This window comes from Apteryx rowi, unplaced genomic scaffold, assembly GCF_003343035.1.
Source record: "Apteryx rowi isolate R43461 unplaced genomic scaffold, aptRow1 scaffold_961, whole genome shotgun sequence".
NCBI classification, from domain to species: domain Eukaryota; kingdom Metazoa; phylum Chordata; class Aves; order Apterygiformes; family Apterygidae; genus Apteryx; species Apteryx rowi.
In genome coordinates, this window is record NW_020451273.1 from 25,823 (window position 1) to 45,523 (window position 19,701).

The window sequence follows — 19,701 nt, forward strand, 5'->3', positions numbered from 1 at the left end:
GGCCCCGCGGCTGAGCGGCTTCTGGCTGCGCCTCTTCGCGCATGTGGCCAACACGGTGAGTGGGGGCGCGGGGGCGGCGGTGATCCCCGTTTAACGGTCACCGGGAGCGCTTCGGTGAGCCCCGGGGGGGGGGACGGGACCCTGGAGGCCTCGCCAGGGGTGGCGGGGAGCTGCGCGGGGTGGGGAGGATCAGCCGGGGAAGGGCGCCTGATGGTGCTTCCCCGGCAGGGATGCCGATAAGCAAATGAGGCAGTAAAACCCTCCCTGTTTGCACAGGGGAACTAAACGAGGCCAACGCTGTCAAGGGTTTCCGAGGGAGCAGGTCTTGGAATAAAGATAAATCCGTGCTTCCTGAATACTTCTTGCATTATAGGGAGGTTCATGCTCTCTCAATGCTTTTTGGTTCTCAGGGTCCTCCAAGTGGTACTGGTGGCTGGCTGGGCAGGATGTGGTAGGAAAAGAAAGCTGTTCTCTGAAGTGCTGGTGTTGTGACTGTGGGGAGAGCCTGGACTAGAGATCAAACGCAGAATAAAGTAATTGCGAACTTTACTGGGACATAAAGGAATTCTGATCCTTGAGCACTTCTGAGTGTAGTTTTTGTGAAGAAGCTTAAGACAGTTGCCCTAAGCAGAGCTATGCTTCACCGGGTTTTGGCATGTTTTTAAGCCTGTGGATTTATCCCTGCCATGCTGGCAGTGACAGTTGTGGAGGAGTGCTTGGGAACAGGTGTGACTGCTGCATGGGAGAGTGCTGATGGCGTGAAAAGACTGCTTCCCCTCTGCAGTGACTTGTAGCATTGATCACTCCAAAGCAGTTGGATTTTATTGTTGGTGTTGCTCTGCCTTTCCTACATCTTCCCTTCTGAGCCAGTGTCAAGGTGATGCAGAAGTGTCTCATTTCAGTAATGTGACCTGTTTGAGATCTTGGCAAGTCGTTGGGACTGGCGTGGAAGCTAGCAATGGGTTATTCCTTTATTGTTGAGATTGTTGCGAGATCACCTTGCAAGCAGTTTTGTTTCAGGACATAATAGCAGGAATGCCTTTTTATCCTTTGCTCTATGGCCACTTTTGGTGTGTGACCTTGGGGCTTGTAGTTCCCCCTTCCCTGACATCACTCTTGGAGGTGGGGACACAGTATTCTCAAACTCGTACAGGATTCTCTTTGTCTTGGATCACTGCGGGTGTAGATTAGGAGCACTGCCTTTTCAAAAGACTGTAATGGTTCTGTAATGTGCGATATATCTCTCTATAGATCTAGGACTGTGAGTCTTGCTTCAGACTTGTACTAAGCCACACTCCTTTAACATGATTTGGAAATCTATTCTTGAGCTATTAAAACAGGATAGAACAAGGCTGATCTGGGACTGCTGGTATTGCTACATCAGGTACCAAGGTATTCAAAGGGTGTTTTCAGCTGCCTGCTACCATGGAATCTCTACATTTCTAATGCTTTTCCAAGTTGACTCAGTTTACAGCAGGAGCTGAGCTGATTGTCTTCTAAAGGGCAGCTGAGGATGAATGGTAACAGAAAAGATGCTAATAGTGGGATAAGCCAAATAATAATAAACTTCTACACCTTATCCAATGTTTGCATAATCTGCAGACCATTAAGAAAGTAACAGATGGGAGCTTTGTATGCCTTGCAGTTGATCTAACATTACTGTAGTCTACAAGTGCAGGCTTTCTGGGGCCGAGTCGGGGAAGGACATATGCACGTTTCTACAGGAGATCCAGAAGAATACAATCCTTCTGATTCTCTGAATATGAGAGGAGAGGGGAAGGCATTTCAGGCCAAGTTTGTGGCCTGAAATAACTGTATTTCAACTATATATATATATTTTTTTTACTACATAGCACAGCATGCTCAGAGAGGGTGCTCAGAGGCCAAGGCTGCAGCAGTTGTGAGCGCATCCAGCATTCCTCATCTAGTGAGGAGGGTGCTGAGGTCAAAGTAGATACAAACCAATGTTTGCATTCATTTTCTTCTAGGCTTTTGGACAGATCTGCTTATTGCCATTCTTATTAAGGTAAGAGTGGGGATTTTTTCCCCTTTAAGTTCCCTTTTTACGGTGCTTGCACTGCATACCTCTTACAGGTTATCTGAAATAACCTTTTCTAAGAGGGAAGTTGCATAACTTGAGTGAAGAGTGAGAAAAGATTATTTCATAGTGGTTATTTACTAGATTTTTGTTTACAAACTCTGGTTTGAGTGGCCCTTTATCAGAAGAAATTAACCTTCTTTCACAGCCAGGCTGGTGCACAGAAACTTCATTGGATTGCCTCTTAGTCTTACTGTGTTCTTGCAAAAGAACAGTCTTTCTTTCAAAGCTTGGGGATGTGCAAATCTACTCTGTTTATCACCAGTTGTAGTGGGGAAATGAGGCCAGACATGAAGTTCAGGGTTTTTAATATGTTCTTTTTAGAGATATTCACCATTTTAGGTTAGCCTTTTCTCCTTCTCTCTCACTCTTAGGAGTTTTTTAGTTAGAACCTATGTTTTTCAAGTGTACATTGCACTGAAAACCACTCAGTTAAGAGGTGTCAGGAACCTCAGCCTCACACTTAACTTGTATATGTTGCCTGTAACGTGGTGGACCATCTCTGCAGTTTCCAAGACACTAAGAAGTATATTAAGCACTCTTGGTAAACCTGAATTTTCACTTCTGGGCATGCCACAAGTTTGTTTGTTTGTTTGTTTGTTTTTTTGAATCAAAACCAGACAACTGTCGCTGCTATTATACAGTGGGTTGTTTCTTGATATCTGTGACAGGGTCTTGATTTCCTTGCTTTGTTACCGATTCCAAGCCTGAATCCTTGCTATGACCCCTGTTATATTTCATTATAAACAAGTTGAGACAGGTCATGGAAAATTCTGAATAGGTGCTTATTTTAACAGGATTAGTGCTTGTATAGATGGGTTTTACTACTTTCTCCTTATCTTTTGCTCCCCACTCCTGTCTTTTTTTTTGGTCTGTGGGTGAAATGTGTATAATTAAAGTGAATGGGAAAACTTTCATTGGTTCTTTTCCAGCTTGGGTTGATGGAGACTGGCTGGCTGGCCTTATGTCAAGAAGTAGGAGGCTTTGTTAAGCAAGCACAGTAGGGTTTATGCTACCTTGAGGAAAGGTGTGAGAGATTATCTTGTAACTGTTGCAACTCCATGCTGTAAGAAGCAGATTGTTAAGGGAAAATGTCCTAGAATTAAGTTACCTTTAAACAATCTAAAAAAATCAAAGTCATGGTGGAACTTGCAAGCTCCAGCAGTGATTGTCTCTCTTTCAGGCTGAACAAATTCTCTCTCATGCGTTCTCTTGATATTCACGAAGATCCCACATTTATCCCAGAGGTTGCTGCAGAGCTTACAAAGGACAAGTCTGAGGCTGAAAGCACTTCGGATATTATCAAGCAGCTGATAGATGCAAGGTCAGTAGGTGATGTGTAGGAGTGGAGTGGAAGACCACATGTGTTGATGCTATTATAGTAGTGGGAAACTCATTGTCAATAATCTGTGTTTAAAATCCCTTTTCCCACACCATGCTGCTTTTCAAAAGAAACAGTGCTATCAGTCATCCTTCCTGTAACTCATAAGTTGTTAGCAGTGACAACCAAGTTTCTACAAATTTCATGGAGCCTGTGTAGTGGGGAGAGACCAAATTCTGTCAGTCTTTGCCTCACCGTGGCTCTGGTTGCACTGTCAGAGCAGGTGTGCTTAGTGGCTGGCTAGTCAGCATTGTCATCCCTTCAAGTGAGTTTGCAGATGTGCTGTTTCTTGCCTGCAAGGAATCATAAAGAGAACATAGAGGAAGGAGGTTGCTGAGAGGAGGGAAGGAATGCACGGTACAAAGAAAACAATCCACAAGAATTTAGGCTTTGTTAGTTAGGTTACTTGGATAACAGCCTGTTCAGCTTCTTGATGTACTTGAATAAATCCTCCTAGATTAGGGGTGAAAAGTTACTTTGGTTCACATGTCTCACTGAGATCTGATGCTGAGGTGGGCTGGGAGCGGCTGGACCCCATCTGGTTTTGTTCTCAGCTGTGGACCTATCCAGTGGCTACTGAAGAAGTCTGTGAGCTGCACTTCAGTGACAGAGAGAGTCATTTCTCTGTTTATAGCTCAGCCTGTAGCAAGACTAAACTTTCTCCCTCCTTGAGTTCTTAAGTTAGAGCAAGGAAATACTTTCAGCTCCTTCACTTTGCAGGAAGGGGTGTATTTCCTGCAGATGCTGGTCAGGTTCTGTGTCCCCTGCTCTACCAGTGATATATTGATACATTGCCCAGTATTACTGGGCAAGTTACTTGTATCTTACCTCTTCCCTACATAGCATCTTATGGGACCTTATGCTGTCCTGTTCCAGGATATAGCTTCTGGATTGAGTGATGATATGGAGACATCACGGGAGTAGTAATTGTAGCTGGTTCTTCCTGTGTTTTCTTTTGCTCATCTTACTGTGATGAGAAATGCTCTGTTTCTTAGGTGCTAGAGCCACAGACTTGATCTTTAAGCAGCTTGCTGATGTAAATTCCTGCGTATGCTGTGTAGTGCCTCTTCCCTCTCCAGCCACCACATACCATATGCACTGCTGCCTAACTCTGACTTAAACTTGAGGCAGAGATCCTGGAACTAAGTTTGCTGGTATTTTTTAGCTCTTCTGCATCGCTCCAGTGATGAGCAGCAAATGTAAATCTGCAATAAATTTCAAACAGTTTAGTGACTACTTTCTTGCAGTAGATATATGAAGCAACAGTAGGTATATGAAGCAAGGAGAACATGTTGACAAGATTGCCCCTTATTTCTGCAGCACTCTTAGTGTACATGTGTCTTTGCTCATCTGCAAGGAGTCTGATGGAGCTGAAATGTTTGGGCTAGTGGCCCAAAGAATAACCATCAAGTTTAGTGGAGGTGAGCAGTGCTCAACCTGCATTGGACTGTGACATTGAAATCCGCAGTCCCAGGGGGACTCTGCAGCTCTAAACAGAGGTGACTTTTGGCAGTACAGTTGCCCCTTTAATTTTCTCTTTGCAGGCCTGATTATGCCACTGATGGGTTTAGCTTCAAAGGAATTAAAGACTACCTGGACTGCTACCGGTAGGTGAAATTATAGTCTGGGAACAACTTGTCTTGCATGTTCCCCTGCTGCAGGCCAGTGTTGTTCCACAAGCTCTCCGGTACCTCTTTGTTAGGATTGTCCTCAACGTACCATTGCTTCACACCACCTTCTGCAGTCCTTTCCCTCTAATAGAATAACAAAGAAAAGCCAACCTGGGGAGCTGGCAAAACTCTTAGAAGCCCCACAAGGATATTTACATGCCGTTATCCTTGGCTTATTGTCAGTCCTCTCTGGGAGGGATTTCTACATACCTTGTTTGCCCAGACAAGTGAGAGGGAAGGAGAGGAAGGTTCATCTGGATGGTAAGAGTTGCACATACTGCAAGTCTCTGAAAAGTCCCTTGATTCCCCTGCTGCTCGTGCTGCTGTGAGCAGTTTGACTGCATCCACCCAGCAAGTGTGTCCAGGTCAGGAGCAGCTGGAAGCACATCCCTGACTCTGTGGCACTGCAAGCTGTTGGTTGCTTGATAACTCCTAGATGCTTCTGGCACATGTGCCCAGATCTGGAGCGCTCAGATAAACCCTCCTGGGAACCTGGCACATGTTCCTCAATGGCCACCTCTGCCAGAAAGCTGTGGCCTTGGTGCAAAAGGCTGATGTTGCTGTCTGGTGTTAGGGTTCATCCTGACTATGAGGCTTTAGTATCAACCAGGGCCAGGTCTGTTTATGGTGTAACGCCAGGAGGGAGGCAAGGCCTCCTTGTTAAAGGTAGATTATGACAGTGCCTCTGTGGGCCCCTTCTCTGTAATGGGAGGTGTGTATAAAGAGGGCTGACCTCTCAGCCTAGCTCATGATACTGGGAGTTTCATAGCCTCAGGCTTTCAAGAGCTCTCAGCCATGTTTCCCTGTTCATCTGGTATTTCAGGAATATCTGGGTTTCCCCTTTAAAGAAAGGAGTCTCCTGTCTTGATGGTGTAAACTGTGTTGAAATTATCACCACCCACAGATTCCTATCTAGTTCTTTGTTACAGAAGTGACAGCTGCATCTTGCTACATGTGAGGGGCAAACCCTGTGCATAGGTGTGGTGTGGGGGGTCTTACAATGAAGTCCCAACCTCTCCTGTCCCGTAGGAGTGGAAAGCTGACACCATCTCAGGTAGCAAAGAACATCATTGCCGTGCTGGAGGACTGCGACAAATCCACACCCCCGCTCCGAGCGATAGTGCAATGGGACCATGAGCAAATAATGCTGGTAATGTCTGCCTGTGGTAGAAAAGGGGCCTCTGCCGCCCCAACAGCAATAGCATCTATTAGAAGGGGGAGCAGCTCTTCTGCAGATATATTGCACAGAAAAGTATGTATATTTTTCCTCCCTCCTTGGGTAGAGGACGACAAACAAGTTTGCTTCCTTTCCTCCAAAGACAGGTAGCATTAAGACAATCTATTTTCTACTGAGTCACTATGTTTGAAACAAGATTTCTAGCTTTTGTGGCAACTGTTAGCAGCACAGAGGCCTCTAAGCAATAGTTTTCCATCAGAGAATGGTAGAAAAAGAAAGAAACTTACAGTTTGGCTTAGCAGCAGCTTGAAAAGGCCATTTGTAGCTTCTGCTCTGATACTGGTAATGACCTTCAGTTCAACTAATTATTTTTCCTCTGTGCAGATGGCTGAGGCCTCCACTGCTCGTTACAGGAATAAATGTACCCTGTCTTATCTGGATGGGATCCCAGTGTGCCTGAAAGAAGAGTTTAAAGTGGTGGGTTTCCTTGTCTAGTTGTCAGTTCATGCTGTAGGGCATTCTAGGAGCTTGTTTTGCTCCTTCTTGTGAAGGAGCTCAAAGCAACCTATTTCAGGAAGCTCACAGTATCTTTTTTGCTCCTGCAAATATAAAGTGGTCAACCTGTGCAACTCACTGCAGCAAGGTTTTAAGACCAACTCCTCAGCAGAAGGCTGAGAATATGTTTGTAATAAGGGGTAGTATATAGGTTTGTAATTGGTAGGGTTCCCAGGTGTTCCCAGGTGAAGACAGATCTGGGCAATGACAGACATGTTTCATATCTGGTACTGATCTCTTTAGTCCATAGGGAGTAGAATGTGGGAGTAGGGTGGGGAACTTATCTGACAAAATCAGAATGAGTAAATACATCTGTAGCAGTAGCTGTAACTGCATGGATTTCTCAGGCACTGACTCTGCTCCACTGGCTAAGCATCTCCTTCCCCTTACCTTAAAGGACATACTTGTCAGAAATATGCAAGTTACTCTGAAAATCCCCAGCCATGGGGTGTTTTGCATGTGGCCTAGTAACAGTTACTATTAAGTATTCCTGTTGGTGCCATCGAGCTGTCATAGGCTCTGCAGATACCTACTTGTAGGGTGGGAGTTCTGTTTATGTACAGGTTCTTCTACTGCTGTATCTGAGTGGAAAGTACTTAGCATACCCTGAAAATGAGCCCATCTGGTATTTTAACATCCATCTAATCTTGGTGCCTTACTTTGAAACACTGCAGCTCCTTCCATAGAAAAGTGGAAAATGGAACTGCTGTGTGCCGTGGGGCCAAAGTGTCCGTTCTGTAGCCTCTGGGCATAACAACTGAATTGCTCTAGATAATCTATGTGTTTCTGCTCCTCCATATTATGGCAGTATAAGAACTCCTCTGCATGTGGGAAGGATCAAATATTGAAGGGTTAAGTGTCCCTCCTAACAGAAACCAATACAGAACAAGATGGAGAAGGAAGCTGCCTGGCTGCGTCTTAACTCTGTGGGTTGTGATGTCTGGGATCTGTTGTGGGGGTGAACTGTAAAGCATGTACATGTGCTTGCCTGCCTGACTAGGGTTTTAGGATGCATGACAAGGTGTCTTCTTGCTAAGGTGCCTTACCATCACCGAGTGGGAACAGAGTATCTTGGGACAGAGCCTGAGACAGAAGATGCTACTGTGGCCAAGAAACTGCGAGAGGCTGGAGCTATCATTATTGGGGTCTCAAACATGCATGAACTAGGGACTGGAACAACTGGATGTAACCCTAATGGGTAAAAATCCTTTCTCTCTTCCTTCCCCCCCCCCCCCAACCCGCACCAATCTAGAAAGGCCTGAAGATATGTCCAGACCTGACAGGGAAGGGTGCAAAAATAGGGTAAACATGTGGAAATAAAACTGACAAAATGCCCAGTGCAGGGGGAACCCTGGGGATAGGAAAACCCAGCATTGCAGATTTGAGGGTCAGGACAACTGTGGAAGCCTGAAGGTTCCTGGAACCAAAAGAAAAAGAGGATCCAAGTGGTGTCTGCTGAGTAATGATGTTGCTTTGCCAAGACCTTACATGTTTGGAGGTGTGAATGTTTACAGGATGAGTGATAGGTGAAAGCTTCAGGGACAGAAAACAAGTAAATAGTAAACTGCTTAGTCACGGTAGTAGATAAAGGCCCAGAACAGTGAGAAGAGGTACAACCAACTCAGGAGAACTGACTGTTTTTATTTCCAAGCTAAAACAGGTCACTGTAATTTGTTTTAATTTTGTGAATTTTTCAACTATAGCAAGCTGAGAACAGCTATTCCAGAGCAGTGGTCCAGATGGCCTTAATAAGTCACTTGTAGAACCACAGTTCATGCATGCATGTATGCATGGAACTGGGACTCCCCTTCAGCTGCTTCAGAGTGCCAGGGCATTTCCCACTGCTTGTGGTCTGCCACACTAGCTAGATACCTTTCAATGTGGCAGGCCTCTCTGGTATGTGGGGCCTGTGGTTGGAATAGGGAGTTCAAGAGTCACTGCTCTAGAATAAAGGGCAGAGCAGGGGATGCTAACTTGCTTGTGATTCTGTAAGAGCTGGTCAGCAATTGCTCCATCTTTTGGAAATGTGTAATGCTTCACATGGCACAGCACCATCACAGAGAGAAGAGCTGGAATGGCATCCTTTCTCTTGCTTTGCTCTTTGTCAGACAGGCTGCCTATGATAACAGGAGACTGGACTCTGAGCCATAAATCTTTTTTGGGCCTCATTTTCTAGGGACATAGCACTAGCTGGGATAAAAGGGGTGTCTCTTTACTGGGAGAATTGAATCCCTGAGCTATGTTTCTGGATCTTTCCTGCCCTATAATGCATTTGGTCCTTCCTAGAAAAAGATTCTATAATGCTTATCTGCCTCAGGTGCCACAAGATCCCAAGGAATCCCTACAAGCCCAATCACTACACAGGTGGGAGCTCCAGTGGATCAGCGGCAGCTGTAGCAGCAGGTAAGTGGTCCTAAACTGAGCTTAGAGGTGGGAAGAGGAAGGGCCTGAGTCTCAAACATTAGCTTCTTATGAGGGGATTTGGAAGCTGGGGGAACTCCTAGCTGAACAGAAATCTCTGTGTGCTGTCTTGGCTACAGTTGGCAGCAGGATGGAAGGGGCAACATGACACCTGTCTGATCCCAGACCACTACGTTTTTTGTAGGTCTCTGCCCAGTGGCTGTTGGCACAGATGGAGGAGGCTCTGTGAGGATTCCTGCTTCATTCTGTGGTGTGGTAGGGCTGAAAGGTAGTGCCCCTTTAATCATTTCTGCATCAGATAGGATGCCACAAACAAGTCAGGCATGTTCCATTAATTCCTGTCATAAAAAACTCGACCAGAGAAACTCTGGAGTATAACACCGTGTGAGTCATACAGGTGGGACTGGCAGAGTGGAAGTGTTCCCAGTACTGGCCACTGAACAGACATTCAAAAAAATATTAACTTCTGTATGTGAACCAAATGCTCAACAAAACATACGTGCTTCCTCTCTTTCTACCCACCCTTCCCTTTTCTATCCTCCTTCTCTGTCCCTCTGCCGGGAGGTGTTCCCAACTTGGTTGGGTATCCATAGTGAGCTAGTGAAAAGCAGTTCCACCAAACATGGATTCCCATCACCCCAATTAGATGGGGAGGCTGAGACTGCTCAGACTCATATCTGGTAAGTTAAACCTGGTAACAGGCTTGTACCAAATCAGGATGTAGACTTATCTGTCAAGGATGCATTCCTGAAAACAGTTTGCAAAGCAATTTTTCCAGTAAGAGTTAATGTAATCAGGGGGAACGTGCACAGGAAATGCACAGGGCAGTATTTGCAGCATGAAGGATGGAGAGACAGGCAGGATTGCCACTTGGAAGAGATACTGGGTTTTAGGAAAGGCTTATCATCCTTTAGGATCTCAGCTGCTTCATCTGAGACCAGACACTCAAACCATTACCCTGTTTTTCCGTTGTTCACACGTGATTGACTTGATTCATCTTGATTGATCTGAAGAAGATCATGATGATTATGACAAATGTAACTGGTCACAAAGAGGCAACAAGAACACTCACAGAAGACAACTGGTGTTAGGCATTAAGTCTCACTGGTGAAGCAGTGAGATCTTTTGGAGCAGTGATCTGGTCCCAGAGCCCAGCATCTCCTCCTGTTGATAATTCTGTTCCTGCCTCTCCATCCTCTGCACCATAGGTGCTGCTTCTGCCTATTTAAATGCATTTATTTCATAAATCCCTGCACATATTTCCTCTTCACTAGATCATTTCTTATGGGGGGAAATGGTTTCAGTATTTGAACTCAGCTGCTTCACTGATGAGACTGGCAGTCAGCAGAACTGGGTATTGAACGATCAGTGATCAGGGTCTGAAACTGCAGACAGAGAAGTGACTGGCAGGGGTATATTGCTTACTGACAAATGCTGAGGAACATGGTTGGGAGGGCCAGAGCTGTCCAGGTCAGATCTCACCAACAACTGCTTGTTATTACCTTGCATATCTACCTGTCTATTTCTTTTTCTCAAGGTACATTTGGGCGGATCAGTTCTCATGGCAGCCTCCCACTCTCCTATTCCACAGTCAGTGTGGGTAAGAGGGCTTGTGTTTCACTTCAGGGACCTCACTGTGTGGTGTTGTCACTGCTTGGGGAGGCAATCTATGCCTACAAAAAGCCTTGGGAAGAAGGTCCTGTTTGCCCCTTGTCACACACATAATTGATTTCTCTTTGACAGGCCCTATCTGTACCTCAGTGGCAGATGCAGCTATTGTTTACAGTATCCTTGCTGAGCCAGATCCACTCTATCCATATGGTAGGTGAGCCCTCTCCCTTCTTCAGTCCAGGTGATCTGCCTTCCTAGAGGCATCCTAGATAAAAAGAGGAACTCTTGTTTGTTTCCTGCAGGATTAAAGCAGCCCAAAGCAACTCTGTCAGATATGTGTGCGCCTGACCTGAAGGGCTTAAAACTGGGAGTGGACTGGACATTTTTTAAGGTGCCTGTCCTGTTTCTCTCTTCCTGGTGCTTTGCAAGATGAGATTTTGAAGGAATTCAGCGTGGTCAGTGTTCCCTTGCCTGTCAACTTGAGAGCTCCTCATATTTAGTCCTATACTTAGAGGGGAATATGGTTCAGGTGAAGTTATCCGCTGAGATGACTTTCTTTCCTGAGACAGGCCTTTGAGCAAAGGTCTGTTGGAAGTGTGAGGAAAGGTAGTGACTCTGTGCAGTTGATGGCAGTGTGCTTCCTCATACTAGTGTTTCCATTGGAAGCGATGCTTCTGAACTGATTCCAAAAGGTAATTTGTTTAAAAACAAATGAGGAAAATTAGTTTATCCATTTGATTACAACAGTGTAGCTGCTGCATGGTATTTCATCATTCCAATGTAGAAACTGGGCTGGCAAGCTAGTACTGCTTAGCAATTGTAATGCAACCCCACAGAAGTGCCCAAGACTTCTTCCCTGGAGGAGAACAAGGGCTGTTTCCGGCTCTGCCTCAGGGCAGAGGAGGAACACCTTCTCCCCTGGAAAGGGAGACTATTCCTTCTCCATGGAGTTAGGACCTCCAAGCTGTTCTCTTGGAGTTGGTGGCCAAAAGGCAGCTCTGGAGGGCTGTGTTTCCCTACCATCAGAGACAGGAGTAAAGAAAGCTCCGTGTGGACTGAAGTCCTGGTGAGTGTGCTGGGGGGAGAGAGAGGGCAGCTATTAAAATCTGATCAGGTCTTTCCTCTTTTTCTCTAGGCATGTGATGCAGAAGTCCTGTCCATCTGTGAGAAAGGTAAAGAGCAAAAGCATGTAATATTTCTGCATCTATCTGAGGTCATTGTATCACTTTGTGCTCCTCTCATGCACCCATTAAAGAGGTCTGGCCTGAAGTCCTTTAAGGGGGATGCTTGAAGATGTCTGGCTGGACAGACAGTGGTATTCTTGTACTAGGGAAATCCTCCTGACTGCTGAGGGTTAAAAAGCTCAGCAGTTGTAGGCTTGCCTGGTTACAATGGAAGAATGGGGTCTAATGTGTTAAGTCTCTGTCTCTCTATAAAGGCAGCTCTGTCTGTGCTTAGTAATACTCATTCTGCAAGCTTTAAGGGTGAAAGACTTTTAGCGGAGGGATTTGTTTGACAATCTACTGTTTAGGAGGAAAGATTAGGCTAGGTCTTTACGATGCGTCCAGTCCTGTGGTGTTTCCTTGAAATCAGCCAAAGAGTGCCATTAGGGTGGCCTTGTCAAATTTTAGACTAAGCAAAATTGAACTTGGTGCGTAGTTGGAGAGGAGGGAGACTCCACAGTCTCTGGCAGAACAGTTGGCCTCCTGCACATTGGAGCTGAGGTTGTTCACAGTACTTGGGCTTTGCTAGCCTGAATTTTCTTCAGCCTCCCTATTTCCAGCTCTTATTTCTGTAGACACAGAGAGTGCTGCAGACTCTGCAGCTTACTTGCATTCGGAGATCCAAAATATAGCCTGTAGCTTTAAAATGTCAAATTGACAGGCTCCCTGAAAATACAACTCCTCTCCCAGTGGCATGCAGCTTCAAAGGTGGATGGTTAGTTATCCTAGTTATTCAACAAAGGAGAATTCAGAGATATTACCTGCACCAGATCTGGCCTTTCTTCACATGTGTAGACTTTTATTAGGAGGGACACACCATATGCCAGTGAAATAGGCAAGACTGGGAGTTTATCAACAAGCTGGGATCAAAGAGAGAAAGGTGTTCTTCGTAGGCTGCTAAAGATTCGCTTTTTACCAAAGTCCTCGTGTTCAGCTTTGCTAAAGTGTGTTAGGATTCGGTGACCCTGTACTGTTGACTTGGTCTCTGAGCCCATCCCACGGTTCCCCTACCATTGTTGTTCAGAATAGGCTTTGAATGAGAATCTTCTGGTGCTAAATAACTTTTTCATGCTCTTACTGTACTGGTCATGTCAAGTGTTCAGGGAGGCATTATCAACCCCTCTTTACTGTCTAGATTAACCAGGAGATAGAGGGAAGAGATAAACTTGCCCAAAGTATAGTAGGTAAGTTATGAGCCTGCCTACAAGCCCCTAGGTCTGCTCTGTTGGAGCACTGTGAACTAGTTCACAGAATCACAGAATCACAGAATCGCTGAGGTTGGAAGGGACCTCTGGAGATCATCTAGTCCAACCCCCCTGCTCAAGCAGGGTCACCTAGAGCACATTGCACAGGATTGCATCCAGGCGCATTTTGAATATCTCCAGAGAAGGAGACTCCACAACCTCTCTGGGCAACCTGTTCCAGTGCTCTGTCACCCTCACAGTGAAAAAGTATTTCCTCATGTTCAGATGGAATTGTCTGTGTTTCAGTTTGTGCCTGTTGCCTCGCGTCCTGTCGCTGGGCACCACTGAAAAGAGTCTGGCCCCATCCTCTTGACACCCTCCCTTCAGATACTTGTACACATTGATAAGATCTCCTCTCAGCCTTCTCTTCTCCAAGCTAAACAGGCCCAGCTCTCTCAGCCTTTCCTCATAAGAGACATGCTCCAGTCCCCTAATCATCTTTGTAGCCCTTTGCTGGACTTGCTCCAGTAGTGCCACATCCCTCTTGTACTGGGGAGCCCAGAACTGGACGCAGTACTCCAGATGTGGCCTCACCAGGGCTGAGTAGAGAGGGAGAATCACCTCCCTCGACCTGCTGGCAACACTCTTCCTGATGCACCCCAGGATACCATTGGCCTTCTTGGCCACAAGGGCACATTGCTGCCTCATGCTTAACTTGGTGTCCACCAGCACTCCCAGGTCCTTCTCAGCAGAGCTGCTTTCCAGCAGGTCAACCCCCAACCTGTACTGGTGCCTGGGGTTATTCCTCCCCAGGTGCAGGACCCTGCACTTGCCTTTGTTGAACTTCAGGAGGTTCCTCTCCGCCCACCTCTCCAGCCTGTCCAGGTCTCTCTGAATGGCAGCACAGCCCTCTGGGGTATCCACCACTCCTCCCAGTTTTGTATCCTCAGCAAACTTGCTGAGGGTGCACTCTGTCCCTTCATCCAGGTCATTGAGGAAGAAGTTGAACAAGACTGGACCCAGGACTGACCCCTGGGGGACACCGCTAGCTACAGGCCTCCAGCTAGACTCTGCGCTGCTGATCACAACCCTCTGAGCTCTGCCATTCAGCCAGTTCTCAATCCACCTCACTGTCCACTCATCCAGCCCACACTTCCTGAGCTTGCCTATGAGGATGTTATGGCAGACAGTGTCAAAAGCCTTGCTGAAGTCAAGGGAGACAACATCCACTGCTCTCCCCTCATCTACCCAGCCAGTCATTCCATCATAGAAGGCTATCAGATTGGTTAGGCATGATTTCCCCTTGGTGAAGCCATGCTGACTACTCCTGATCGCTTTCTTTTCCTCCACATGCTTGGAGATGGCCTCCAGGATGAGCTGCTCCATCACCTTTCCAGGGATGCAGGTGAGGCTGACTGGCCTGTAGTTCCCTGGGTCCTCCTTCTTGCCCTTTTTGAAGACTGGGGTGACATTGGCTTTCTTCCAGTCTTCAGGCACCTCTCCTGTTCTCCATGACCTTTCAAAGATGATGGAGAGTGGCTTAGCAATAACGTCCGCCAGCTCCCTCAGCACTCGTTAGGCCTAAAGCTTTTACCTATGAGAAGCAGCTGCAGCAGTCTGCATGCCACATGATGCACTGAAGATACTTGCATTTTAACAGCCTATGGAATTTCTGACTTTTCAAGGGAGTGGGATTCTCAGCTCCTCTGTAACGTTTGCTAAACTCAAGGATGCTGTCTGTGCTCGACCTGTTCTGTCCTCAGCTGTGGAGTACCTGCAGAGTCTGGGAGCCAGCGTGGTTGAAGTGTTTCTTCCAGAGATGGAGGAAGTGCAAGTGGCCCACGCAATCTGCATTCTCAGTGAGATGAGAGACTTCCTGCAACCTGACTTCAACAAACATTTCCAGCAAATGGTAAGTGGCAGCAGGTTGGATCAGTGCCAGTGGTTTTCACAGCTGATGCAGAACAAGTGCTCTATATCAGTGAGAAACCTGGGGTTCTCCTGCTTTTTCTGTGGCAAAGGAACAGCTGGATGACTACTGATACAGGAATGTAGACCTAAAAGAGAACTCCTGAAATATCCAGTCCAGTCTCCTACTATTAACCACATCTTAGCCCTCTCAAATTGTCATGCCCAATGTAAAACTCTTCCTGGCACCATAGAAGACTGCCCAAGTGTGCAAAGATGTGAACTATGGTTCCTAGTAAGGTACTTATGCATGATGGCAAGTTAATGAGGATGAGAAAGGTATGGGAGAAAAGAGGGAGTTTTAAGCTGCTTTCTTACCCTGTGCTTGTCTAAAGCAAGAAGATATGGTTAACTAGCTTGTTGCAAGCAGAGCCATGATCAAGGTTTTCTGTTACAGAATTTGGAGACTCGGGCCAGCCTGGCCTTGGCTTGCCAGTTCACAGCTCTGGACTATATTACGGTGAGGAACATACTGTGGTGAAGGCTGGAAGGGAGTCATCCAGTAAAATTACAAAGGTGGGGTGGAAGGTTCCTTTAATCTCATGCAAGGGACAGGGGCTGTGGAAAGACATCACGCAGCAATACTGCCCTCTGCTGTGGGAACATGCTAAATGGTGGGGCACCACAGAGGACACCACTCAGACTGGCTGGTGTATTTCACATTGAGTCCAAGCTGCAAGAATGAAGCTGGGAATGCAGGCTTTGATGAGTAGTGGCTGTCACTGTCAGATGTGAGCCTCATGAACCAAGAGGCCCTGTCAGACAGTAGTCTCTGTTTGCAGGCAAATCGGCAGAGGACCCGGAGCATGGGCTTCTTGCAAGAAATTTTCACCACTGTGAACTGTATCCTTACACCAGGTATTAGCAGTTTTAGCCACAGAGCTGCTCCCAGACAGTTGCGTGGTGCATTTTAAGAACAGTTACTTCATTATCTCCACCTCCCTAATTTTAAGAGCATGACTTTTGTGCAAAGACTTTGCAGTGCCTCAGGTCTGTAGAAGAAAATGGGTTCTGGTTAGGATGAGTGCTGCGCATTTCTAGACCTGCTGCCTGTATCCATGGCAGTCAGAAAATTCCTTTTTGGTAGTTGAAATAGGACCTGCAGAGCTGGCACAGTTACAGAGGAGAGACTGGACATCTGCTTCTTAGACACAAAGATGGTCTTATTCCAATTAGAAACTAATTGTTAAAATCATAAATCCCAATGTCCTCTTTGCACTCCAAGAGGGTTGTTTGCATCACCAGTGTAGATCAAACGTAGCTTTAAGGGACTGAGCTGTATCTTAGAGATTGCCCACTGCCTGATTCTTCCCTTCCACAGCTGCTGCTTCCACTGCCCCAAGAATCCACGACTCTGACCTTCTGGCTGGGTGCAGCGATTTCTCGCTCACAGTCCGGGCCATGAGGTAAGAAGAGTGCTGCTTGTACTAAAGAACCAAGCTCGGGAGTAGGTGAGGACTAGCTGCACTAACTAAAGGAGCTCAGGCTGTAGAGCAGGAGAGATCCATCTTAGCTGCCTCTCCCAGAAAGGCTGACTTTGTTGCTGTCCCAAGGCAGGAATGCTGATAACAGTTTCTCCCCCAGGTTCATGCAGCTTGGCAACTTCACTGGCATTCCAGGCCTAGTGGTCCCCGTTGGATATTCTGCTGCTGGGCTTCCTATCAGCCTCCAGGTGAGACAGTCCCTCTGAACTGAAGCCACTATAACCAGGTTCCTGCCATTCCACGCAGCACTGTTGAGGAATATACAGGGACTGGTAATAAAGTTTTAAATTCTGAGTAAAGACTTGCCTAGAAGGGCAGAAGGACTCTTCTGGCATCTGGGAGATGGATTTCTCTATCTTCCTGTCTACTTGCATCACTAACCACCTGGCTCTCCCTATCATCTGTCACTACTCTTCCCTCTCTTTTCCTTATTTTTCAGTTATGTAATTTCTCTAAACCCTTCCTTGTTCTTCTCCCTCTTGAAATGGTGTCATGTAAATGAAAGCTCTATGTATTTGAATTATGTCAGACAGCTGCCTTTGTCCCAAATGCAGCAATGCCACATTTACTGGGGTAAAAGGGAAAAGCATGTGCTCTTCTGGTGCTGTTGGAAGTAATTTTAGCCATGTTCTGCAGGGCTTTCAGTAGTGTCTGTATGTGATGATGATGCTTTTCTCTCTCCCCCCTGCCATTTCTTTTCCCTCTCTCCTTCTCCCAGGTCATGACAAAATGGTGGAATGAAGCTATGCTTCTCAGGATTGGTCTGAAGCTGGAACAGTTTCGTCACCAGACCAAAAAACCATCCATTTATTATGACATCCTCGCATGATAGGGTGGCCAAGATGGGGAATGTTCTGTAACTCTTTTTTTTTTTTCTTCTAGTCTGACCTGACCAAGTGTAAGAGTGGACTTGTTTTCAGTGTTTACCTGAATAAGGTTTATTAGCAGGCCCATTTGAGGGAGGGGGAGGAAGACTGATCTAAGCAGGCATTGATGCGAGCAGAGATCAGTTCTGCTCCCTGTTGGGTAGGGGATGTTCCAGTTTGTACGGGGGAGACCACCTGTGCTAGCTCATTCCTCACTGTTTTTGCGAGTAGGGGAAGCTGCAACCATCTTCTGCAACCCCTTTCCCTGTATGGCTCCTATGTAAAGATGGAAGACAGCTGGACTGCATACAGGCAGTTTACATGGCTATGCATGGAAAGCCAAAATTGAGTCCTTAAACCTTCTCCCAGAATGCCTCCTGCTCCAGGATCTAACAAAGGTACTCTTTTGAGGGGGAAGGGCAGCTTCCTATATAGATAGATAGATAGATAGATTCCCACAGATATAGTGCCTTGTTCCCTTGGAATGAGGAAGATCTTAACACTCCTGCAAGAAGGTAGTGTGTGTGTCATGGCCCCTTACCTAGAATAGTCCCTCAGAGCAAAACAGAAGTCCAGTAGCTATGGAAGTGTCCCTCTGCCTTTTCCATCCCTTGTGCTGGGAACAGTGTAGGACTCAGTCTAACTATTGCACAAAATACAGGCATGCTTGCTGCATGAGCAGTCCTGCCTCTCTTCAGTCTTATATGCAAGGGAAGGAAAAAGCAGAGCAAGAACCCTCAGTAACTCTGTGAGCCAAAACTGGTTCAGGGCTCTGGATTTTCATGCCACTGTTGGTGGCATACTTCCTAAGTCAAGACTTGGAGAGCCTCTGTTCTCCCGGTAGTTTCTTAGGCATAAGCCTACCAGCATTTAGTAATTCCTTCTCCAGAGTGGAGTGGAATGGAATGAGCTACCTGGTATGCTGTAAAATAGCTCTTAAGGAGATGGTTGCTGATCCGATTACTATAAGGAGGTGAAACTGGTGCCTCACTAAAAAGTAGGAAATGATACTGAGTACTGCATGAGCAGAACCTGGGTGCAGGAGAGGTGTTGCATGAAGCTGTAGGCAGCACAGAGCACAGGAAATCAGCCCTTCTATCCCAAGTACACTTCCTAAAGTCATCAGGTAGAATTAAGACATGGATTAGAAGACCAGGCTGTAATACTTAAATCATAATACCGCAGCAGGAAAAGCTAGAGAAGACTACATTTCCACAGGAGTAGGCCCTAAAGTCACAGTACTATGTACTACAGGTTCCATTGAAAGCCCCCTGGCTGTAAACTTAAGTGCCTGTGTCCTGCCTGCACCACTGTGGTCACATCAAAGACAAGAAGAAGTTTAGGATTAACCAAGGCTACGCATTTAACTTCATTTTGGACTAGCTCAGGGTTAACACTCAGAGACATCTCCTGTTGCCCACCTTATCAGATATCTGAGAAGGGAAACTTCTGGCCTTGTGATCAGGCTGCTGGAGAAGCTGTCCTATAATCATCAGCAGCAAAGAGCACTCTATTTCTACTTGGAAGGAAAGGAGGAACAGAGAGTGGTTGCAGTTTCTCCCAAAGCTCAGTATAGCCTTTTTTTTTTTTTTTAATTTAAATCCACTCTTTCAACAGAGCTAGCACTTTACTAATGGCTAAAGTTAGCAGTCAGATAGCATTTGAATGGAAAAAACATTGCATTACCTTCCACACAATTACCTGAGTCAAAGCATCAACTGCTAACGGCAGCTGTTAGCAGCATCCACAGTTAAAATAATGAAATGGTTGATATTGTCTTTCATCTTCAACTCCCCTGTATAATACTACCAAAAATATTACTTCACTAGATTCTAGTATAGTTCAATTCTATGAAGAGCAGATTTTAAGAGCAAAGTATTCCCTCTGATATTAATGATAACTTATTAAACATTTCTAAAACACCCTGGAGCTGTATGCCTGCAAGATGAAAAACTGGTGAAGTACATTGTATGGAAATAGAAGGAGTTGATTAGTGTTTGACAAATTTCTCCAAGGAGCACTACTGCTTGCAGGAAATAATGGCTGAATATTCACTGATTTAA

At 46.0% G+C, this 19,701-nt stretch overlaps 1 protein-coding gene across 1 annotated transcript; it reads left to right on the forward strand.

Moving 5' to 3' along the window:
* Nucleotides 1–4: 4 nt before the first annotated feature.
* Nucleotides 5–19,560, forward strand: LOC112960468 (fatty acid amide hydrolase-like; the record flags this gene model as incomplete). Its single annotated transcript, XM_026054737.1, has 19 exons — nt 5–55; nt 1,989–2,026; nt 3,282–3,422; nt 5,024–5,086; nt 6,179–6,299; nt 6,711–6,803; nt 7,919–8,079; nt 9,199–9,284; nt 9,487–9,570; nt 10,840–10,902; nt 11,046–11,123; nt 11,216–11,304; nt 12,049–12,085; nt 15,084–15,232; nt 15,686–15,748; nt 16,071–16,146; nt 16,610–16,694; nt 16,873–16,960; nt 17,491–19,560. Coding segments are annotated over 19 exons (1,677 nt in total), but the record flags the coding sequence as incomplete, so codon positions are not given.
* Between the last annotated feature and the right edge of the window lie 141 nt (nt 19,561–19,701).